A 25627-nucleotide genomic window follows, 5' to 3' on the forward strand; every position below is an offset into this window, starting at 1 on the left:
TAAGGGGACAACTGTTTCTGTCCACTGGGAGATCAGGGGCTTTAGTGGGAAGGTAAGTACTTGAACCTGAGCACCCCAACGGCCCAGTGGTCCCGGACAACTTAATCTCTCGGGCCTCACCTTCGCACATCAATTGAAAGGGAACATTACTACGTACCTTATAAGGCTGTCACAAGGTTTAAATGGATGAGAACACATAAAACCTTTCTTCAGACAAGAAGTGCTACCCAAATGCTACAGACCCCCAGATCATACTCTTGTTTCGGCTCTATGCCATAGCAGGAGTCGCTTCAGAAGGGGAAACCATGTTGGCTTCTCTCAAAGCTTGAAGACTGATGATTGTATCAACACCCCAGGAACCGTGGCAGACTATTCCTGGATATAGACACAGCTGTTTTTATATATTTGTTTACTGTGGTAAAATAGACATAATCTAAAATTCACCACTTTAACCTGTTTTAAGTATGCAGTAGTCTCGCATTAGGTACACTTAACCCACATCGCCCAACAACCATCATGGATGTGGGTACCCAGAGCTTTTTAATCTCTCCGCGTCAAGTCTACACCCAGGAAACACGGAGCCCCTCCATCCCCGTTCCCCCAGCCCCTGTCAACCACCATTCTGTTCCTCTCTCGGATTCCCACTACTTGACGTGCCTCATAGACACGGAATAATATGACATCCTTTCAGGATGGGTTTATTTCATCTAGCATGATGTCTGTAAGGCTCACCTGTGTTGCAGCAGGTGTCTGAACCCCCTTCCTCTTTAAGACCGAATAATATTCCAGGGTACGGATGGACCACGTTTTGCGTACTCAGTCATCTGTCCATCCATTTATGTGTTCTTCCGCCTTCTGGCTATTTTGAATGAGGCACCCATATGTATTTGAGGCCCTGCTTTCCCTTCTTTTGGGTGTGTGCCCAGGTGTGGGATGGCTGGACCATATGGTAATGCTATGTTTAAATGTCTGAGGAACCACCGTATCGATTTCCCACAGCAGCGGCCCCATTTCCTCATTCCCACCAGCAAGGTACAAAGCGTCCAATTTCTCTGCATCCTCGTCAACACTTGTTATTTTGTTTTATTTGTTATGATAGCAATTAGTCTACAGTTTTGAATGGGGTCAAAGAGCTAAGAGTTGATAACAACAGCATGAGCCCCAGGGTTAGCAGTGGGGCAGAATTTCTGTCTACAGCTGATGGAACACCAAGCTCAAGAAGGCCCTCCAGGGAGATAGCTTGCAAAGCTGTCCTCTGTCCCCCAAACAAAAACTGAAATTTATCTTAAAATAAGGACATTAGTGCCTCAGAGCCACGGTCAGATCAATCATAAAAAGAACCACTAATAGGTTAAACACACTGAAAGACCCAATGCTCCTTATAACAAAATACATTTGTTTAAAGACTTTATCTCTTTAGAGAGCAAAAGCGTGAGGGGCGGAGAGGGGCAGGAGCAGAGAGAGAGAGCGCCTCAACCAGGCTCCACACACAGCGCAGAGCCTGACGCTCGACCCCACGACCCTGAGACCGTGACCTGAGCTGAAATCAAGAGTCGGACGCTTAACCCACTGAGCCACCCAGATGCCCCAATAAAACCATTTTTAAAACAAATCCTGACTCAATTGTGTTGAGTCAAAGAATGTGATCTGGATGATACTTTAAGATCTCTGGAATGGCTTCAAACATCGTCAGTTTTCCTAAGTGTTGCCTGTGTGCTTGAGTGCTTTTTAGTCATTGAATTAAATTTTAGTTAAGTCCGCTGGGACAATCTTATCAACTGTGTGGTTCTAATCAACTAAGTTCTTATGAATTGTCTGCCTGATCAATTACTGAAAGAGATATATTAAACATCTGTCCTGAATATGGTAAAATTCCCAGTTTCTCCTTTTAATCCTGACAATGTGTTGGTTCATACTGAAGCTGTTACCAGTTTCCGGCTATTTCCTGATGCCTTTGAACAATACACTGTGAACATCTTTACATTTAGAAATGCCTTGAGGTTTATTTTCTATTTTTTATTTGTTCCACTCTTCCAACATTTGTTTCTTTTTAAAATTTTTTTAAAAATTGCCTTCTTTTTGTTTAAACCACTTTTACCCCTTATTTCATTTTTCCTCTTTTCTAGTTTGGACATTATATACTTGGTTTCTGTTTTTAGGGATTACCCTCAGACTTCAGCATCCAAATTAAAGTCAAAAGTTAATATGTTTATCCTTCTCCAGATTCATATAAGAACTTTTGACTACTTAAATTCTGATTTTATGTTTTATCAAGTTTTTTGTCTGTTTGTTTGTTTTTGTCCAGGATTCACGAATTCAGCTTTTTTAAAAATAAATTCAGTGTTTGTATTTATCTATCCACAGCTTCCTTCATGGATCTCACAGCTTGTCTCTAGGGTTATTTTCCTTTTCCCAAAGTATCTCATGTTGAAATTCCTTAATGAGATTCTGTTGAAGGCTTTTGATTTTCTAAAAATGTCTTTATTTCACTGACATTTGCGAAAGATAGTTTTCCTTGGCATGTAATATAATACATTGAAAATATTTGCTCTCAGCACTTTAAAGATACTGTTCATATAGGTTAGCTTGTACTGATGCTGTTAAGAAGTCAACTCCATTGGACAGCAGATCCTCTGAAGGATAATTTTCCTTTTATATCTGGATGTTTCTATTGTTTTCTCTTTGCCTTTGGGGTTCTGCAGTTTGACTTGGCTATCTTGAGATGTCTCTTTTTGCTTCCGTTCTTTGACTTCCTTGAGTTTTCTCAATCTGGAGACTCAGTTTTGTCATGAATTTTGGAAACAATTCTCCCTGTTCTTTCTATTCTATCTTCGTGGGACTTGGATTAGAAATAGAGCAGACGCTCTGACTCTGTCTTCATGTGTCTTGGGTTTCTTTTTAATATTTTCCATTTCTAACTCTCCATGCTAGATTCTATGTGATTTCCTCTGATTTACCTCTCGGTTTACTCTTCTCCCTTCATCTATGTTTTTTATGATATTCCCTTGAATTTCAAATTTAAATATTAAATTATTTAAATAATTAAATATTAAATAAGTAACTATTTAACTTAAATGTTAAATGATTCTTCATCTGTAAAAGTTGTGTTTTTTAGATCTACATGATCCATCTGGATTGTTTCTTTCTCTTTTATTTCTCTCAACGGGGTCAATGTGTTATACTGTGTGTTTGGTTATTCCCCAATCTGTGGTCTTTATGAGTCTGAGTCCCCTTTCCGTTGTGAGGGGTGGCTATCACTGCACGCTCATGATGGTGTCTTCCTTGTGCATTTTGTGATTTTTTTTTTTTTTTTTTTCCTACTGTGAGCCTAAAGTTCCTAGCAACTGCATCTGAGAAATTCCCTGAGGCCTCAGCTTAAAGAGTGTTCCTTTGGAGATTTACTTTAGCTTCTGACAGATGCCTTGGGGGCAATACTGCCCCTGACTGCTTTAACTAGATTTTTGGAATATACTGGCAGAATGAATTCTTGCATCAAATCTGCCTGACGGTGGTTATGTGGTCTGGCATCTCAGGGGAGACATCTTTCATTTCTTTTCTTGTTTTTTCCACTCCCCTCAAGGACAGGCAAGCATCTCCATTGCCTTCTTCTGCCAGATAGGATATATCAGATACAGAGAAGTTGTTTATTTTTATTTTTAGAGAAATAGGGAGCGACAGGGAGCACCAGCAGGGGGAGGGGCAGAGAAACAGAGAGAAAGAACATCTCAAGCAGGTGCAGAGCCTGACCCGGGCTCTATCTCACGGACCTGAGGTCATGACCTGGGCTAAAATCAAGAATCAGATGTTTAGGGGCACCTGGGTGGCTCAGAGGGTTGAGCATCTGCCTTTGGCTCAGGTCCTGATCTCAGCCAATCCGGTCCTGAGATCAAGCCCCACATTGGGCTCCCTGCTCAGCGGGGAGCCTGCTTCTCCCTCTCCCTCAGCCTGTTGCTCCCGCTGCTTGTGCTCTCTCTCTCTATCAAGTAAATAAATAAAATCTTAAAAAAAAAATACCCTGAGGTTTATTTAAAAAAAAAAGAAGAAGAAGAAGAAGAAGAGTTGGACACATAACCCACTAAACCACTCAGGTGTCCCCAGTGCTGAGAAACTTTTAAATTTTGAAGAAACAGAGTGATTTTTCTTGGAAGAGAGAAGTTATCAAAGTTATCTCAACATAAAGAAAATCAGTATAAACCAGAATATATAAAAGAAATTGAAAACACAGTCAATACATTAATTTTTTAAAAATGGTTCCAAGATCTGGTTGCTTTACTTGTGGTTTGTTTGAAATTATCAAGATAGCATAATGTTTATTATAGACATACACATCATATTTATACATATAAATATATACACAATACTGCAAGTTATTTCTCTGTTAATATTAACAGGCACATTTTTTCCTATTAGGAGGCATAATTAAGAAAAACATGATAATCTCAATATGAATATATAAGTCATTCACTAATATTTAATATCAATTTATTGGGGAAAAGATACATGAGAAAAGTTACTTTCTCAAAACCTGATAGAATATCTTTCTTAAGCTGATGATTTATATCATACTTTAAAATGAAATGATACAGATATTTATCAGAGTAAAATCAGCATAAACCAAGGATGCTTAGAAAGACTGGTGGTAAATAACACTGCTCTGGTCAGTGCATTAAGATAAAAAATAGAAATAAAATTTGTAATACTAGACAGAAAGAAAATTCATATAATTGAAAACAACAGTGACCCAACATGAAAGCCTACAAATAAATTTAAAGATTTTTTTAAAAGATTTATTTATTTATTTGACAAACAGAAATCACAAGTAAGCAGAGAGGCAAGCAGAGAGAGAGGAGGAAGCAGGCTCTCCACTGAGCGGAGAGCCCGATGTGGGGCTCGATCCAAGGACCCTGGGACCGTGACCTGAGCCGAAGGCAGAGGCTTTAACCCATTGAGCCACCCAGGTGCCCCAAATTTAAAGATTTTGATGTTAAATTGATTTCCCTATATATCCACAAGAATTAGTAAGAAAAAATATTAATTAATTACACAAGAGTTTTTTGGAATTTGAATAAAAATGACCCTAAAGGGAAAAATAAAGCAATGAGAATATTTCCTTTTTTTTTTTTTTTTGAGAAATCAATGAGTCAAGACTTGTTTTGCCATATATTTAAATATGCTCTAAAGCCACAGCAATTAAAAATGTCCAATACTGATGGGTAAGGATAGTCAGTGAATCAAAATAGATATCTCTGGAAACATATCCTAAAATAGATTTAGGATATCCAAAATAGTGGATAACAAACTTAAAACAATGGAGAAAGACGCATTTTCTATATCGTGCTAAAAAATCAGATATGCAGAAAAAATAACTTAGAATATTCCTCTATCACTTCTGATCCAAATTTGGGACAGTTTCTGCTTTCTTACCTATGTAACCACAGGAAGAATGGACATTCTTCCGTTAGGTGGCAAGCTGAAGCTCCCCGGGACACCTTTATTCACATGCAAGATCTTAGAGACCTCTTCTACCTGGCAAACTTCCCTTTTGGGCAGGATTGATCAAGGGAGAGAGGTGGGATCATGATGGACAGAAGGGTCAGGTCAGTCCTAGGTCCCACCTCCCTCAGGGAAGGAAGGAGTGGCACATACCGTAGCTGCCGGCCCAGGGCAGTGAGGCAACCGTGAAAACCTGTCTTTAGTTCCTGATGCAAAGAGCGCGCAAGTGGGCGTCTAGTGTCGTGTTCAGTGCTGCGGGAAGGATGTGCATGGGGGGCTTCCAGGATTGACCCACCGTCTGACCCGCTGGTGAACCTGCTAACAGGTGTGGCCCAGTGGTGAAATTCAGCAGAAGGATGGATGAACATGATGGACAACGGACTAGACAAGGCATGCAGGTGGCCGTGTGCGGCTCTCTTCCCTGCACCCTCCTGGCAGTAGAAACTGGTGGCAAGTGTCCTTCTCCCCGCTCCAAGCGGCAGTGGCTCGACAACCCTTGCCCCGGAGCCATAAACGCTCTGATTACAAGTTAGCCTTTTCCTACAGCGCCAAGCCCAGCAGCAAATGTCATGGACAGTAAAACGAGCACATCCCCAAGTCCCACAAATCAATCCAGCCCCAGCTCACCCTGAGGAGGAAAGATCAGCAGGGAAAAGGAAGGATGCTGAGGGGCGGGGAGGGGAAGGGGGCTGAGATGGGAAAATGTGCCCTTCTGAGGTCTTCTCCCCTTCTCCACCTTCCCAGCAAAGCCAACCCAAACAGGAACAGAGCACTCAGCTGCCAGAATTCCAGCTCCTTGAGGTCCCCAGGGGCCTCACTATCCCAAGGGACCCCCTGCAGGTTTCATTCGCTCTTTAATAAGCCCGGTCTGTTTCTTATGGGCAGACGACAGAGACCCAGATTCTTCTGAGCACCTACCCATGTCACAGGCCATTTCATCACCTCCTACCTGGGAGCCCGGCTCGTGGGCACCTTCATTACCTCCAACTGTAACCACAGCTGTGAATGTGTACGGAGTTATTTCTATTCATCTGACATGGTTTTCTGGTTTTAACTGAAGAGGAAGGTTCTGGAATGAGAGATGGCTGAAATGACAATGGGCCAGGCAAGGGGGAAAAACGAGTTTACTCACAGTTCTCCCTCTACTTATTTCATTTTTATGCTATCACCTTTGAAGAAAGAGAGTTGTTTTATTTTCTTCCTTCCTCTTTCCCTGGAAGGGGAGACCGGAATAATGGGTAATAGCGATTGCTTTAAATACCCAAGGAAAAGCACTGAAGAGGTCTGAATGAACAGCTTTATCTGGAATACATAAATGGCAGGAAATGTAATTCAAGTATAATTGTGGATTTTTTCCCCTCATTCCTACTGAAGGTAGTTACCTCACTCTTCCTAGGAAACTATCATCTATCATCTAAGATTTACAGAAAATTCTGGTGCTATGTCCCCACCTAAGGAACCAGTTCAGTTTTATTTAGTATAGATGAATCAGATCACCTGCTCCATCCTGACAACACACTGTTTCTGAAGGACATCAATTGAACTTTGGATCTTGACTCAGAAATTTGTCTCTCACCACCCAGCTATGTGACTGAAGGCCGGTCATACTGTCCCTGTGATTCCTCAGGTCAGTGTTGCCACGGGATGACTCATGCGACATATTCATAGTTATTAGGAAAAGCAAAAACAATGAAATTCTTTGGTCAAATATTTTTGAAGTGCCTGTTTTAAATAAAATTAAATAAGACTTCTTAGAGTCCCTAATAGGGTTACTCCCAATCTGATCCTTTAAAGGAAAAATAGCAGGAAATTCTTTTTGGTGGTTTAAAACTTTTATTTAAATTCAGAAAACATAAAAAACAAAAAGGTTACTCAAACATCGGTGAAAGGGTATAAAGAGAAAAATAAGTAAATGTATTGCTTCTAACTTAGCCCTGGCAGTCTCACTCCCCAAGGTAATGGCTGTCAACAGTTTCCTATGTATCCTTCCAGAATTTTCTACACATGAGACTGCGTATCTACTTCTCCTCTTCAAAATGGAAATACGTTCTTACTATGCCTATGGTTCTTGAACTTGCTTTTATTCATTTGACCTATCTGTATGGCTTTTTACCAGTTCATGGGGGTCTGCTTAATTTAATAGTATGGAATTACCCCGGTTTGTTACCGGTCATCCTCAGCTGGATATTCCTTTTCCTTTTTTCCAGTTTCTGTGACAAGCAATGAAAGGCCCTAATGAGCACATTTATTCATGTACCTTTGGTGCACTTACGTGAGACCATCTCTAGGATAAACTGCTAGAAATAGGACTGCTGAGTCAAAGAGTAAGCACATTTGAAATTATTTCAGACACTGCCAAAGCGTCCTCCAAAAGGGACACTCTCCCCAGTAGCATCGGAGAGGTCTCGCGTCTCCATACTCTTACCAACACCGAGTCAGTTGTGCTAATCGGCCAGGGTGCAATGTATCTGGCTTACCGTTAGTGAATTACACGTGAATGTGGCATTTTTGCATATAAACCCAATTTGTATATTCTTTTCCACTGACGTGCCTTTGTCTTGCCCTTCTGGTAAATGCGGTGCCAAGCTCAGGGTCCCTGCACAGATGAAGACCCTGTCAAACGGTGAATTCAGAAGCTGGTGTGCAGGAAACGCGCCTCGTGGTTCATTTGGAAAACCCACCCGTGGAGGCCGACTCGCTCCATCTCTGAGGGCTCGGGCTCCTGAATTTCCTCGGAGCCGTGGCTCGTGCCTCCCACCTCGCTGACGGGAAGCCTCAATCTCAGAGAATGATGCGTCATGGGAGGAATCAGAGTATTAACGGGACTGTATTTAATTGTTTATTTCCTAGCTTGTCTTCCCTCTGGACTGAGAGCTACTTGAACTTACGGACCCTCCCTTGGGATCGGGCTCAGGGTGGGCAATCCACATTTGTTGGACTACCTGAATGATCAGATGGTTGGAGGAACAGTTACGTTGTCTGTCCGTCCACACCCAGGAGGCATGGAGCGGGAGGGCAAACAGGATGGGGTCAGCTCTCCGAGACAAAGCGGCAGCGTATTTGCCGTGAGTGTCTTTTGCAGCATATGTATGTATGGAGGCATGCATTTGCCTTTATTTATTTAAATAAAGGGCAGAAGGGAAATGTTAAGAACCAACGCTTATGTATGTTTGTGATCCTTGTTAGCTCAGGCTACATACATTTGGATGTCTTCTGTTTAGCAAGACACACAGACATCCTCTAAACAATCCCATATAAGAGGACCATCCTGATAGGCGTTTAGTTAAGTATAAACAAGTGTGTAAAACCCCACACGATGAAATGAACATAAAATGAGAATTTCCCTCAAGTTCATACTTCCAATTTTAGAAGATGTTTCCCCAGAGCTCCAGTATAAGGAAATGTAAACAAATTCAGGAAATAACCTCCCAGTAAACAATGGAAAATTGTTCACAGAAGAGTGTGTTCTGCCTTCTCCAGCCGGCTGAGAAAGTAAATGACAACATTCGCCGGTAATCCAAGCTGCTTGAAAAATAAACAATACATTGCCTATATGGTCCACCATATTCCACCATACCCTGCTGGAAGCAAGATGTAGTCGGGGGTGGGAACAGGGGCTGGGCTGGACCACTAAGTATTAAGGAGGCATCCCCAAGTCCTGAGAGAGGAGAGGAGATGGGAGAACACAAGTTTGAGGCAAATCTTCAAAGTCAACAAGGCTTTCTAGGAGATAAGGCCGTCAGTGGAAAGAGCTGACTTACACAGGAGTGGAGGAGGGCCCCAGAGGCTGGGTGTGGAGGAATAACATGTTTGGTGTTACAATCTCATCTGTAGGAAATGAATTTGAAAAGCCAGTTATTTTCAATATGACAGAAAGTATAGGTTGGGGAAGAATATACAAAAGAAGGGCCTCGTTTCCAGGTACGGCTGAATCTCGGTATGCGGAAGGGTGGGTGGTGGAACCAAAGAAGTCTCCGTGGGGAGCTGTCATTAGGATCTCCAGGACAGAGATGCTTTTATCCAAAAAGGGAGATTTAGAGACAAAGGAAGTTCAGGGTGAAGTCGTGGTTCTACTTAGAGCTTAGAGCTGTAGCTTCCTCATCCATAAAGTGGGGGGAAGTGTTTACCTCATAGAGTCGTCGTCGTAAAGATGAGATGTGATAAAGCCTGGAAAGCACTTAGCGCAGCTTAATAAAGATTATGGGGATGGAGTCTTCAAAGGTCGAACAAACATCATTCTGGTTCTCATTTTATTTCTTTGTCCTTTTCAAACTCCTGACCCAGTTGTTCTAAATTCAGGCTATAGAAAACTCCTCTTTGCATTTTTTTTTTAAAATAGAAATGAGTTGTGATGCGGGAAAAGTATATGTTCTTCTTTGTAATTTAAGACCTAATCAGCACATACCCAAGCTGCTGTGTGTGCATGCGCTCACACAGCAAGAGGGACAGGGGAGACCCATGGTATCCTCAAACCCTGATACACGTTGTGTACATCGGAACTCAAACTCATACGTATTTCTGCCTCAGGAGGGTCTGAGGTAATGTTTCCCCTACTCCTCCTTCTCAGGACTTGGGACTTTGACTTTCCCAATCACAGTTACTACTGACTTGGAAATTCTGATGATCTTTCAAATAATTCTGACCCTTTCAGAGGAAGCAATTTCTTAAAGCTTCCCAGTGTGGCAAACCAAGGAGGCAAGACTTCCAGATTCCACGGCAGAGACAGACCCTTGCAGGTCCACAGAATCCCTGTTACAGGGTCCTCGGGAGGTTCTGTATGAGGGAAGTTTGCCACTTGGCCGACGACCCCTGTTTGAGTCCGGCGCTCGCCATCCTTCCTCACATGCCTGCGTTTATTTCCGTGTCGGAAAAGCAGATCTGGTTTTGAGCCGGAGACCGGTCTCTCCAGAGGCGTTCCTTCAGGCAAGCTATGGAAATAAGGAGGCTAAACCTCAGGAGGCTGATTTTAAATTACAGAATTGTTTCTGCCTTCTTTGAGGGAGCACATATGTTTAGTATTGTTCCTTTAAAACAAGGTACATTTTTATATTCCTGTCAGTGTCACTCAAGGATGGCCAAAGACCCTACTAGGATTACTGGTCAGATGAGACCACGTGTCATAGAGCCACGGATAGTTCAGCTCCACCAACATTACGTAGACTTCAAAATACATAGCCTCCAAAATTTTGCAAAACTAAAACAAGGGGAAAAGAGAATATCAGATTAAAAACACTGTTGAAATTTTACTTTCAAGGAATTCTAACTTATTATCATGTCAGGATACATTTTAATGGGGCGCATGGGTTTCTCAGTACGTTTAGCATCTGACCTTGGCTCAGGTCATGATATCAGGGTCCTGGGATCGAGCCCCGGTGGAGCTCTGTGCTCAGTGGGGAGTCTGCTTGAGGATTCTATCTCTCTGCCTCTGCCCCTCCCTACCGCTACTCACACACACTCTCTCTCTCTCTCAAATAAATAAGTAAACCTCTCTCTATATATATATTAAAAAGAAATATGCCAAAGAATTACTTTAAAATGACCCAAACTTATAAAGTATATAGAAAAGTCATGATCATAACACGAAATTATTACAAAATGAGCATTTTCCTCTACTAACCATTAAAAGTCTTTGTAGAAAAGTGTCTGGGGGAGACAGGTGAGTAAGACACTAATAATTACCACCAAAATGAGATCTTATCATAAACTAGGTAAATTAATATGTACAAAAAGCTTTTTTAAGTCAGTAAAATACATCATTGGTAATATGCCGGTGAAATGTGTCACATCCAGTCCACGGCTGTGAAAAGCCACGGGCCTCCTTCCACTTCCTTCTGTCCTCCACACTGACCGTGGGGGCTCATGCTCCAGACAGCAGAACTACAAGATGAAGGAGAGCTGCCTGACCTGCATGTGTAAGCTACAATGTGTCAAACACACTGCCTCTGTAGCTTTAAGATCTGGAGACACGCCTGTTAATTACCCCAACTCCCACCTATTGCCTATTTTGAGTGAGGAACTTTTAAAATAAAATACCTTGAAAATGAACGGATTTAAAGCATCTCATACTTCAGATTTTTGTCTTTTGAACCCAGATTTTTGTCTTTTGCTGTTTTTCATGTTTTGATTAGATCTCATTAATTCATTCTTAATGTACAAAACCTTTAATTGAGAAGTGACGCTGTGTTAAGCAGTGTGCCAGGCGCCGGAGATACAAAGATGAGCAAAGCAAATCCAGTTTTTGCATTCACGGACCTCCCAACTTGAAGGAGAAACAGACTTTAAACCAATGCAATGTACAGTGACTGACAATTAAAATACAGGGAGCTATAAAAAGACAATTGGAAAGCCGAATGAAATGTAGGAGTGACATTTACACATTTACATGCACAGAGAGAATAGAGTGCACAATGGTCTGGAGTGGAAATTAGCAAGTGCTGGGTCAGGGGTTGGCCAGCTACGGTCCTTGGGCCGGTCACTTGTGTTGGTAAATAAAGTTTTATTGGAACATAGCTGTGTCCAAACCTTTTTATAACATCTGTAGCTTTCACTACACTAGCAGAGCTGAGTAGCTGTAGCAGAGACTGTATAGTTCACAAATTCCAAACTAGTCACTCTTTGGCCTTGACAGAAAAAGTCTGTGACCCCTGTCCTAAATCACTCAGGACCTTGCAGGTCATGATAAGGATTTGAGATTGAATCCTGTGTGCACAGGGAAAGCAGCAGAGGGCTCTGACTTGGAAAGGGAGTGTTGTGAACAGACGTGTGTTTTAAGAGGACCGTGCTGGCTCTGTGAAGAATGAACTAGAAAGGGGCAACACAGAGAGACCAGTTATAAAATAAGCTGGTGTCTTGGCTGTGATGGCGATGATGAGAATGGAGTTCAATGTCTGTTTTGGAAGCAAGATCAGTAGGATTTGGTCATAGATCAGATACCGGGGTAGAGAAGCCAAAGAAACTAAGGACGATTCCTGATTTTTGACTGAGGAGCTAGGAGAAGGGTGGCTCTGTTTTCTGAAACACAGAGGATTTGAGAAGGGACAAGTTCTGAATTTTGAAGGCAGGCAATCAAGAGCCAGTGTTGCACATATTAAGTTTGATTATAACATATATAGCTTTTTTTTTTTTTTAAGGGAGTAATGCTAGGCTAACAAGCATATTCTGAATTCTATTTCCTGTCTAGGGCTGGAATAATCTTTCCTCTATGTTCCTTGTATTAATTCTGTAAAAAAAAAAATGCCATAAATTCCATAGATTCTGCCCATTTCAAGAAAGGAGCCGTGTTTAGTGGGACAGCATTCATTTCAGGATCTGCTTGGAAGGAGCTTTTTCTTTGGCTGAGACCTACCAAATTTAAAAAACAAACAAACAAACAAACAAAAAAAAAAAACTATCTATTTATCCTGAGACACAAGGAGATCTGCAGCCTGTTGCAGCTTTTATGGGCATGGCCAAAAGGAAACACAGAAAGATTTTGATAGTCCATTAATTGGGCCTATGCAGGTCCCTAGATCAGGGGATTTGTCCTAACCATCCCTCGGATGTCCAGGCCCTCGCTGGAGTTCTTCTGCGGTCTGAAAGCCCCATTTTCCTCTAATGACAACCCCTGCCCCCCGCAGCACCCGCCCAAGGCCACTACTCACCAGCAATGAGCAGCTCTCCCCTGCCGACGTATTGTTATTTCAGCCTACTCATCCTCGTGCCCTCTATGGAATTTGGTGTGTGAAGTGGCATCATGACTGGACCCTTTCCCCAAATTGGGCAAGGTTTCCCCCCTAACCAGCAGACTGGTCTGCCTCTAAGAATATCACTTCATCATGTAGTTGGGAAGCCGGGGTCAGCTTCAGATTTCCAACTTGTGGGATGCCTGGGTGGCTCAGTGGTTTAAGCTGCTGCTTTCGGCTTAGGTCATGATCTCAGGGTACTGGAATCGAGTCCCACATTGGGCTCTCTGCTCAGCAGGGAGCCTGCTTCCTCCTCTCTCTCTCTGCCTGCCTCTCTGCCTACTTGTAATCTCTCTCTGTCAAATAAATAAATAAAATCTTTAAAAAAAAAAAAAAAAAAGATTTCCAACTTGTTCAAAAGGGTTCCGCAAGTAGATGAAATAGATCTCTGGGCCCCAGGATTTGACCTAAAGCTTTGCTCGGGTTCATCTGGTGCATTAAAGGGAAGTTTCAGTCCTGACATTATGAAATGTTGCATTTGAATAACCGATGTTAATTGGATGGGGAAGATTTTATTTATGATTGTGTCAGAATATTTCTGGCCCTTTCCACAGAGGAAATTTATTGGTTTACTGTGGACACTCTTATCTCCTTTACTAATAAGACCAGTGGAATTATTCTTTCTGTTATATTTTGACAAAAAAAAGAGAGAGAGAGAGAGATCAAATCTAGGGTTTGGAAAAAGTTCTTATATCAAAGGGACTATAATCTTTATGATATTGTTAGCTCCTCTTGAGAAGCCATTGTTATGAATACAGACAGTGGAAAAGGAAACAGACTTTTTATTTTTGATAAAAAAAAAGTGAATTAGGTTCAGTTGAGCTCAAGGTTCTAAAATGCCCTTCCCATCCCTATTAAATAATGTAAGGATATATAACATCACCAAAAAGATATCACCAGGCATACGTATAATAGAAATCTATTTCAGTGAGGAAAACTCTATTTTAAATTCAAGGATGCTTCATTCTTACAAACATGAATTTGGAATATTTTATACTGAAGAATTCCCTTAGTCCCATAGATCGGTTATAAATATTAATGGAATTTCAAAATATTCTTTTCAGATCCCAATGTTTAATATTCATTCATATTAGGCAGGGAATTCAATGACCTGTCCTGTACACGGATTCTTCTCATTATCTAAATGAGCACATATATGAAGTCTGTAGGGGCAATGGTCATTAAAACTGGCAGGGCCCACATATGGTCTTTAGAGGGCATATCAAAGCCTTCTCCGCTCACTCAATAGCAAGAAAGTCACTAGTAATAAACCAAAGGGCTTTTTAGGCAAAATTAACTGAATCATGTCACATCTGGGCACCGTGATGGCTTGGTGCTTCTGGACAGAGTTAAAAATGCTAACTGATAGAAAGCATTTATGAAACACAATGCGGCGATTTCCTGGGGTAGGACCCTGCAGTGTGACTCGAAAACCCGCTCTTATGTTCTTCTTAGCCCTTTGATCTGCCGACAGCTAACTTCGGTGTCTTACTCTTCTAGGATATGCTAGAGTGCAAATATTTTTTGTGAATAATTTGTATGCAAAAAATCATTTGAGAGTCCATAAAAAGATGGAAGAGTGCTTCTGACTTAATGTTCTCCCAGCTTAACACCTTCTTCAGGTAAAGAGAGATTGTTTACTGGTTATTATTTTTAACGAAAGAAAATATAACTTCATTAAACTTGTACTGTTGGCCATTTCCGTCTCATCTCTTTCTCAGAATCAAAGAAGTTTATGTAATGGATAGACCGATAGACCGTAAAATCATTTAGCTGTGACAGCAACTGTAAAAATAGCATTTACTGCTCTACTTTGTGCCAGGCTTGGTACTAGGATTTTCAGACATACCATTGCACTCAGCCCCTGAAACACTCCTGGGAGGCATTATTAACCTTATACCTATGGTGCAGATAAGCAAAACTCAGATTACGAAACTTGCTCATGGTCAGAGCTCTAAGGTTGAATCACGTGGAAAGGCTTCGATTCTACCATTTTTAATCCACAAAGATTAAAGCCACACAAATGACTCAAACTAACCACAAGTGTTGACTTCTAATTCGGAGCTAGATCTCCATGAGTACAAAGACCACTGCATCACGCTGGCTGGTACCGGTTGTTTTTGACCAACCATGAGAATAAAAACCAAGTCATGAATTATACAATAAAGAATTCATCACTCCCCGAGAGCTTGGGTACATACGAACTCATCATTTATGGCGAGGTTCCGATGCAAGACAGCATTTCACTGAATGCCATCAGGATACAAAACAGAGACATAATTGCTAAACTGTGGCAGGGAAATGACACATTTGCAGAAGCTTATGGCATATTTTCTAAGTTCAATATTTCAGCTGGAGCCCAGTTGTTCTCCATGCGAGTATGAAAAAGAAGTATCTTTCACAAAGAGAACAGTGGGATCCTTTGAAGCGTAACCTTGGAAATCAAGGTCTGTGTCACAGGGCATCATTCAAAACAGATGTACATTCTCTAGAGACCATGGTAAATCTGTTGCTTAAAATGCTTGTAGCTCTCTGGGGAGAGGGCTCCAGGTCTTACTGGCAATCCCTAGTCCTAGTCACCTAGTCCTAGTGTTCGAGGCGTGGTCCAGAGAGCCTCCCAAGGAGGCTTCAGATCATTCTGATTGCCAAGAACTCATATGTGTTTTTCAAAGGCTTCCAGATTCAGAAATTACAAAGCTAGCTCATTCATTTCACATGATCCAAAGGGCAGTGCTAACAGATCCCTAGATGGTCTTGGGGGGTCAACTATCGGCTGACTAGCTATTACTTTCCCTTGCCTGCTAAGAGGGTGACCAGGGCTGAGGGCTTAATTCTCAGTGTCAGTGAAACATTAGCTCTCGGGACCAGGAAAAGGCATCTCAGAGCTACACTGAGGACGACGGGCTCAGCAAGTTACCAAGCTCCAGGTCCACGCTCCCGCTACGCCACGATGTTAGTGTCTATGTCTTATTTTCAGTCTGGATTCAGACAGGAGGGACTGGCTGATGAACAGCGTGCGTGACGGATCGTGGCCTATACCCTGCTACGGGGGAGAAGCTCTAATTCTGGAGAAAACACACAGGTTCTGCAAACAGGGCATAACAATTCTTCAGCCCCCGAGGCGTTTAGATTGACCTTGGGTGGAATTCTTGACAGGCAGGAAAATGGTGAAATCTCTTCTGAGGGATCTCTAGGCAAAGGCAAGGTCCCACATCTCTGGATGGATGACATCACAGGCCCAGATAAAAATGGGCCAGAATTAAGACCTGTCGAGCGCTCTCCCAGCTCGGCGTCTACACGGCCTCCCAGGACCCGAGGCTCACGAGCTGTCGGCGTGCCCCATGGCTTTCCAAGACTATTCTCAACTTGCAGAGGTTCTGAGATGCCTCCGGGGTGATGCAAACCATGCACTGGTTTGGGAAGCAGAGCAGAGTATATCATCCCGAGCCTCGGCTTCCAATGCACGGTGTTGACAGCCTCATTTCAGACCATAGTAAGGATTAACCTCAGGATCCTTCAAAACAGTTCAGTCTCACAGAGACAGCCTTTTACCAATTCCCCTTCCCCTCGGCGGGCTGACCTGGTCACAGGTATAACAAAAGCAGCAAGTTGGACTTGGCTTTGTTCGAAGTCCAGAGGATGAGAAATTCTGTCTTGATTCCAAATACGGTTCTCGATGCAAAATGTGGGCTTGCCACCCTCCAAGGGCTGGCTCGGAAACTAACCTGAAGAAATCTCACAGTTCCTATCTAATTTCAAGCTAAAATTTCAAGCTTTTTCCCCAAAGCGCCTGGACTATGTTGACTTTACTCAACAACAAGTCCCCAATAAAAAGCCAGCATGGATTTTAAGCCGTTGCTCAATTCAGAGCTGTGTTGGGTTGTAGGGAGCTGTGGGAGCTGTCACAGAGTAAATCATCCAGCAAAGACGTTACAAATCCACGCCGTGATCCCTCAGGTCAAGCCAGAGGATTTCCATCATCCAGCTGGCTTTCTCCTCTTCCCCTTCTCTGCTCCTCGCCCTCCCCGTTGTCTCAGGACATCTGAAATTTTCTCCTCAATTAGGCAAAGCAATTTAGCCCTCCCTGTTTCCACTCCCAATTGGCATCTCCTCTCTTTTGGGTGCTCAGCAGACAAAAGAACCATCCCTTAAAAGGAGTGGAATCACAAATAGCCAAAATTAGGTGTCATTACATTTAATATAGCAGTTTTTCCATCAGACAATAGCTACCCACCTCGTTCCATGACCTTTGTTAGCAGAGAGGACAGAAAGACCATGGCAAGTGCTGTCTGCGCGCCTCTGCAGATCTTTCCCCCTCTGCTGTACACTGGCCTTCTTCCTCACCTCCTTACGCAGCCAATGCAGGGCTCTCCTCTGCTTTTCTTTTTGAAACCCGCAGCAGTGATGGCAGCCTCTGTTAGTTTCTCAGTTGCTTCAGTCTACGATGTGTCAATTTCAGATCCGTACACCATGGCAGGATTCTTATTCCTGCCTCCCACCCCATAAATCGTGGGTAAAACCACATTCAGTCATCATCACATCTGGTTCTTGTGTTTGAGACCCCGTCTTGCCCAACGTGAGGGTCTTTGGTGAGTCTCCGCGAGACAGCCACAACTTTAGGCCAACAGCCCAGGTGAAAAGGCAGAGGGTAAGGCAGGCAGACCATGGAGGTAGAAGGTTGAAAAAAAAAAGGGGGACTGAGGATAGTCGATGTTTGAGACTCACTTCTTAGTGTGGCTGCTCCGTAAATTTATGATTTGTCATTGTTTGCAGTTACGGAAATGCCAGGAAGCTATGGGCTCCAGACTTTCTTTACCCTTCTGCTCACTGGCTCCTGGACATTTCATGACTTACTTGTATGGAACCTTTTAGCAGTTCCAGGAGAAAGTTAAATAATAGGCTGGGCTAAAGTTTCTGATTTATTCATGGATTTAAACGTTGGATGGCTCCCACCTCTCCTTTCTACCCCTAAAGAAAGAAGAGTATGGCTTCACGTTGACCAAAGGTCTTAAGTGTTCTTGTAGAAGCTTATGATGTTGTCACAAGGTAACACGACTCTCTGATTACAGATGGGAGTTAATGGTCTCTGTCTTGCGTCCATCCATTTAAACTTAGGAAGACTCTTCTTGACTCCAAGTCACCAATCCCAACAGAGTCTCTGTCTCTCCTGCCTTCAGAAGTCCTCATTAGAGCGGACCATGGACCTTCACTTTGGGAGGGTGGGGAATAAGAGCCCCTAGCCCTTAGCACAGTGCCTGGCACACAGAGGCAGTCAATACACATTTATAAGTAATTGCTCAAGAAATTGGGAATGGAAACATACAAATCAAATATGTGTGAGTTCAGTATTCTGCAAGAATCGTCCATAAAATATTTTTCCCAGTAATACTCTCCACAGGATATTTTTTAAAGTTTGCTTTTGATGTTCTATATTTTGCTGCTTTTCCAGTTTCCCTCCATCTCTGGCATTGATTTTCCTATGAGTTAATTTGCTTGGCAAGTGGGAGGGCACGTGCTAAGTTGGATGTAAATCGTTCCCCTTGAGGAGAGCTTGATAGGGAAACCAGAGGCTGAAAGGGATCTGCTGTTTGTTTTTACTTTGTGTGTGCAAGTGTTCTCCTTACAAGATGGGTTCGGTAATTTCACTCTCTGAAGAAAATCCTTTTTGTTTTGAGAATTGGCCAATATTATGTGATGAGATCAGTGTCTTTTATGATTTTTCCCTATTGACTTAAGTAACAACAAAAGACATTTAGTTTTATGTGTATGTGTATACACACGTAGAAGCACACATGTAGTTTTTCTTTTTTTAATTTTATTTATTGGGGTGCCTGGGTGGCTCAGTAGGTTAAGCCTCTGCCTTCGGCCTGGGTCATGATCTCAGTGTTCTGGGATTGAGCCCCGCATCGGGCTCTCTGCTTGGCAGGGAGATAAAATAAAATAAAATATTTAAGATTTTATTTTTTTATTTGACAGAGAGAGAGATCACAAGTAAGCAGAGAGGCAGGCAGAAAGAGAGGGGGAAACAGGCTCCCCGCCGACCAGAGAGCCCAATGCAGGGCTTGATCCCAGGACCCCGAGATCATGACCTGGGCGGAAGGCAGAGGTTTAACCCATTGTACCACCCAAGTGCCCCACGTGTAGTTTTTCCTTCCTGGGGGATCACCCTAAGATTTTGATATGATGATCATGTGACATTCTGTGGCATCACCGTAATAATGAGGTGGATATTTGTAATTAGTATTGGCGGTTAAGTAAATCGTCTTAACAGGTTGACCTGGACAGCAGTGACTCCCTAATTGAGTCACAAATGACTACGTCTGTTGTACAACAGACAGCATAGCACGCATCTTGTAACTGGTTATTTCTGGTTATTTTAAGACAATGATTGCTATTTTACCTGCAAGCCCTGCTTCTGGAATTGGCATTTTGAAACAAAAGCCTGAACAGAAAACCCAACCATTTTTGAGGATTTCAGCCCTTTTTCCCCTTTCCTTACCACCCCCCACCCCCACTACAGTCCCCTATCCTTCTTCTCCCCCTTCTTTTTTTATTCTACTTATGAAGTACTACCTCTGTTGGGAGGCCTGGGTGGCTCATTTGGGTGAGCGACTGACTCTTAATTTTGGCTCTGGTCATGATCTCGTGACTCATGAGATCAAGTCCCGGGTCAGGCTCCTCGATGAGTGGGGGGGTCCACCTGAAGGTTCTCTTTCTCCCTCTCCCTCTCCCCCCTACGCTGGCATGCACACTCTCTCTTTCAAATAAATAAATAAATATATTTTTAAAAAGTGCTACCTTTCTTGATTACATTTTTTGCAAGTTTAAGAGCAAATAATTCCACACTTATTTGCATCCTCAAGCAGACCACTTCATGGCGTCAACTGCATGGTTCTCTGCTTAACTGGAAGGATCACGACTCCCTTAAGCCAACCCAAGATGACTGGATTCGAGATCCCAGGCTCATCCGAATTATTTACAGGACTTCATAGCATGCTCCTGGTTTTTTGTTTTGTTTTGTTTTTGTTTTTGTTTTACAAAGAATTGATGGAACAAACAGCTCTGTGAAGAACATTTCTGCATCTCTTGTAAAACAGCTGTTGGAGACAACATACGTTATACTCGTGTCGGTACTCGAGGGTCCCTAAACATACAGTCTTGGCAGGTGTACATTCCATGTGATGAAGAAGTTTTCTTCCTGTGTTTGTTTCCTTTGGGGATGAACTGAACTGATTCCTTTGATGAGTTATAGAAAGCCATGTAATCATAGTCCTTGGCCATCCACATTTCTAGAATTGCGGATTGTGTTAATCCCCTTGGGTTGCTGTCTATTGGCTATTTGACTCTCATTAACACTCCTCCAGATGGTGATCATGGAAGGAGGCTAAAACTGTGACCAACCATTTTCAGGGTAACAGATATCTTACTTATTAAGGCCACAGATCCTCCTATCTGCACTGGTATCAGAGGGATGCTTCGCCAAAGGGAGGCCTTCTTATCTATGCCCTTTGCTTTGGAAAATATAATATCCACGTGCAAGAGTGGTAGTCTTAGTCATAATAACAGGTGCCAGAGATACTGTCTTATAACTTGCTAAGTGCTGTATGGAGCTCTTTCCATGTTCAAGCCATTTCATCCCCAAATCTTTGGGGTTGGTATTGTTTTCCTCATCATATTGACCAGAAAACAAACAGATAGTTTAAGTACCTTGTCCAAAATCACACAGCTATTAAATGATAGAACTGAGTTGAATCTAAGAAGTTACTCTTGGCCAGGCTAATTCCAAATATAAGATCTTAAGAGGGCTCTCTGAGATCGTGTTGGGAAATATGAAATAATATCTATCTATCATCTATCTATCTATCTATCTCTCCCCTTGGTTCCTGGCACAGAACTCTTAAAATCTTTGTAATTTCCCAAGTGATAAGAGCACTTAAAATGTCTTTTATTCTAATCTTTGTTCTTTGATCCTAGTTCCTAACACAGAGCTCTTAAATCCCTTGGAATTTCTTGTGGGACAGCAGGATGATTTGTTCTAATGAGGCAACACTTGGGGGTTCCAGGCTGGCTTCAAACTTCTTCCATTTCTAAAAAAAAATCAGTATTTTTCTATCAATGGCTTCCCGACCAGGCTTCGACTCCTCTTCCCTGGCCTGCAATTCCCTTCCAGGTCTGAGGCACACACGGTTATACCACATCAGGGTTTCCCAAGGGGGCATAATTTCTGTCAGATATTAGTAAGTATGGTGCTCAGATAAAATACCCCTGGTCAAATACCTTTGGGAAATTCTAGATTAAATGAAATGAGAAGGTGGCTTTTTTTTTTTTTTAATAGAAATGTCTTTTAATAGGTCAATTATGACTGGAAACTCTTTAAATTCTAGGTAAAGCTGGGAGCATTTTGCAAACTGATGTGAAGACAGAACCCCTTCTCAAAGAGCTTATCAAGGAACTGGTGTTCCATTGAGCGCTTTCTGGGAAACACAAACCAAAGGACAGTGGTTCCTGCCCCTCACTATTGGTACCTGAACCCGGGCCTAACATGTCTTGGAATTTAGCCTTTCTGCCTAAGGAGACCTGGCTTCTGTCTGTGGCTTTCTGTGTGTACTGCCTATCCCTGACATCTGACAAATGACTACTCCTTGACCTTTGTCCTGTCTGGGCCACAAATCCTTCATCCTCTGGCTCTTTTCAAGACCTAACAACAGACCGTGTTTTGTGGACTCAACCCTGCCACTTTTTATCTTGTTGCCGCCTTACCTCCACAGCACAAAGATTCTCCCAGTCATTAGGGGAGCACGTATGCGTACAGTGTTCTTTCTAGATTCGATCGCACGCTCCAGTTCTTTCTAGATTCGATCGCAGGGTGGGTGCGGGGTAGTGTTAGTAACATAAAGACACAACTCTTACTGGTCTATCTAAATATAGTGCCAATAAAACACAGCAGAGTTATGCTATGTGGACATTTATATCGTGTCAAGTCCGCTAGACACTCTTAGCACCCTGGCCCCAGATAGGGAGGAAAAAAAAAAAAAAACTAATCGAAAGGCAAGGCAGTTAGATTTTATGTTAGGGGATGCCATTACTGGAGGCCTCCCACAATTTAAAACTCGCATAATCCAAGATTAATTTTCCATAAAACTGGCGAAGAAAGGCAGACATTTCTTGGCCGTCTGAAGAGGCCCGGCTGGAGCGAAAGCGTGGTTTCCAATCCCCCCAGCCTTCCCGCTGAAGCAGGAAGAGGTCTAAAGAGGTCTAAAGACCTCTGTGGTTGTTAATACCAAAAAAAAATTTTATTTCTCTTATTTCAGATGCTGCCCATCATGGGAGGATTTATGAATATGCTCGTGTGTGCTCTCTGAAATCTGCACAGCTCTTTAACACACCGTGACCGGGGTGTACTCAGGGGGCATCACTCACTGTCCCCCTCCATCCGCACAGCGATTTAATCTGTTAGGACATATGACTGCTATTGTTTTCCATGCGCCTCTCACGGTAGAAATTATCAGTCTGTCCTACAAATGGAAGCCAACTATTTCATCTGGTCTCACCCAAAGGAACCGGAATCTATGGGATGTTGGAACCATGGCTATCCTGAATTTAGTGAAAGGTATTTTACTCTCCAAAATGTCACCTAGATTTAGGGGATTTTCAAAGATAACTTTGAATCTACACGGTTCTTCTCTTTATGTGTTGATGTTAGAACTTTACCTCCCGTCCACCACGTGACGTTACTTGAAAATGATGGGCGCTATGTACCACCGACCTAGCATCTGCTACACCCTTCTCTCCTCCACACAAAACCCTACTTTATTCAGGTATCTACCCCTCACATGACCTAAGGAAGATGATCCTAACAGCACTTCCAGGAATGAATCTTGATCCGTCTGGTTCATCGCGGCAGTCCCAGCCCCTCCGGCCAGTGAATGATGATGGGTTTCAGACTGGTCAGGTAACCTAATTCTGACCTATGACATACAAGGTAAAGTCAGTGGAGAGGGCTTGCAAAAGAATTCCTTGATTCTTAGAAAGAGACAGAAATAGAATGGTCCCTCTTCTCCCTGAGCATGTTGGTGGGTTTGGACGCGATTCCAACAGTTAGTGCATCTTGCCATCAACCCTCTGAGGAAGAGTGAAGAGAGCAGAGAAGGAGAATTCTAGATCCTTGAAGCTATGGCTCAGGTCTTGAACCGATCCTTCCTGCTGTCTCCTGTCCGACGTCTTCCTCTTAGATCACGTTTCGGTAAGCTTGGACTGGCATAACAGAATGCCATAGACCGCATGGTTTCAACAATAGAAATGTATCTCTCTTCCCTCCAAGAGTCTGGGAAATTCAAGATGAAGGCGCCCGGCAGTTGGGTTTCTGGTAAAGCCTCCCTTCCTGGTTGCACAGAGCCTGCTCTCCCCCACCTTCTCACCGTGCTCATACCACCTACCCTTGGTATGTGCGCAAGGAGACAGAACTCTCATCCTCATTCTGTAAGGCCGCCAATCACCCCGGATCAGGATCCCACCCTTATGACCTCATTTAACCTTCATTACATCCTCAAAGCCCTATTTCCCAAATGTAATCCCACTGGAGATGAGGGCTTCAACACATGAATTTTGGAGGGATACAGTTCAGTCCATAGTACATAATGTAACAAATGACCTCATGTTGTCTAAACGAGTTTAAATTGGTTTTTGTTGCGTATTACTGAATACTCCCTAACAAATATTTCATATCTTACGAAGCCATACACGAAGGATAATGTCGAATTTATGACCTATAACACAAGCAGGTCAAGGGCTATTTTTTTCTCAGAACAAAGCGGTTTTAGAGTTAAAAATGGTTAATCCGTTGCTGTTACAGGATATTTCGTGAACTGCTGATTGTACATATATGTGAGATCATGTTAACATAAACAGTCTAGCCCTGGGGGAGTTTTAAGTTATAAAAGAAATATTTTTCTAAGATCATGTGCTCTGATACAAAAACCATACCCCAAGCCGGTTCTATCACTCTAAAGTTCTGGCAGGCCAGGAGACGTTAGTTGGTGATTTTATCAAGCAAGACTTCTAACTAATGGCTTGGTGAAACCATCACTGCACCGTATAACACAACAACGAATTGAAATGACGAGCCCCTGCAAAGGAAGTCATTGTTTCCAATCATCACGGCGTATTCTTGAAAAGGCAGTTATCTTAGGGCTCGCTCTCATCCTGTGAAGGAGGAGATACTTTCTCCTTTATTCCTGAGATGAGCGTTATGTTTATTTTTGCAATTTGAATCTAATTTTAATAATGACCTTCAGCTAGAAGGGCGAAGTGTAGATTTTAGCCCATTCTAGGGAAGAGTTTATGAAACGTTTTAGCTGTTATTTTCATCCTATTGTACACACAGTAATTTTATGCAGTCTTCCGGAGGAAAATTAAATAAATAACATTATAGTGAAGTGAAGGATTTTCATAACATAGTAAAATTCACTTTTTATTTCTAGCCTGGGAAGTGGAAAGAGCAGCACTTAGCAAATTAAAAACAAAACAAAACAAAAACATAAACAAGGCCAAACAAACAGAAAACAAACTCCACCAAGCCACAAAGGAGGAGAGATACTTCTGCATATAGATGGACCCACATTAAAGCAACAGAAGTAGGGCCACTTTAAAATCTTAAAACTTCTGACACTATGTTCACGGACTTGGTAATACAAACCATGTGGTGAATGATTTTTCTGAAAAACTTTGCTGGTTTCACTGTGTATTTTATTATTGGCCAAATGTGACATTAAATTTTATCCCCTGTGGCTTGGAGTTAAATGCTTGCTCTGTTCAGAATGGCAACACTCAATTAAACAGCATTTTTCATGATCTACACCCACCATTGTTACTGTATTTAAGGGAAATAATGGGGGTACTGACCTATATTGCGTTTCTTATTATCAATGGAGATGAAGCGTATGCAAGGATTACTGGTGATGTACTGCCCAGCCCAAGGGACATCAATCTTCGTGCCAGCTTCATAAAAGAGGCCCAGAGCGTAGCGAGAGGAGTAGCTCACAGACTCCAGTTGCCGCCTTTGGCATTCACTAATTACTGTGGAAGAAACAGTACAGGGCATTAAACTTGAAAATATCATCTTTCCTTTGAGTGCATCGAATATAAAAGTCCTCTAAACCAGTTCCAACAGGGCCCCTTAACTCTGTCTCACTCGCGATGGGTTTTTAAAGGTAGCGCCAAACAGCATCAGCTCTAATTTCTTTTGGCAATGATTACTGACCTTGGCACAATTGTTTTTAACCAAGCTGAAGGTCCAAACTCTTTAGAATGGCATTCGAGGCTCTCCAACTCTGGCACCAAGTTGCTTTTCCAGCTTTGGATCCCAGTTAGTACCCTTAGTCTGGCGTCATTATACGGCCCAGATTCTGGGCACT

The 25627-nt window shown here is 42.5% G+C and overlaps 1 protein-coding gene across 1 annotated transcript in view; it reads right to left on the minus strand.

The window, feature by feature from the left end:
• RNLS (renalase, FAD dependent amine oxidase) overlaps positions 1-25627 on the minus strand; it is a 242067-nt gene that overhangs the window by 28136 nt on the left and 188304 nt on the right. Inside the window, 1 exon segment of the mRNA XM_045081458.1 lies at positions 25116-25289. Within this exon segment, the coding sequence (XP_044937393.1) occupies positions 25116-25289 (174 nt within the window).

Source organism: Mustela putorius, unplaced genomic scaffold, assembly GCF_011764305.1.
Source record: "Mustela putorius furo isolate JIRA1106 unplaced genomic scaffold, ASM1176430v1.1 tig00000577_pilon_pilon_pilon, whole genome shotgun sequence".
NCBI classification, from domain to species: Eukaryota; Metazoa; Chordata; class Mammalia; order Carnivora; family Mustelidae; genus Mustela; species Mustela putorius.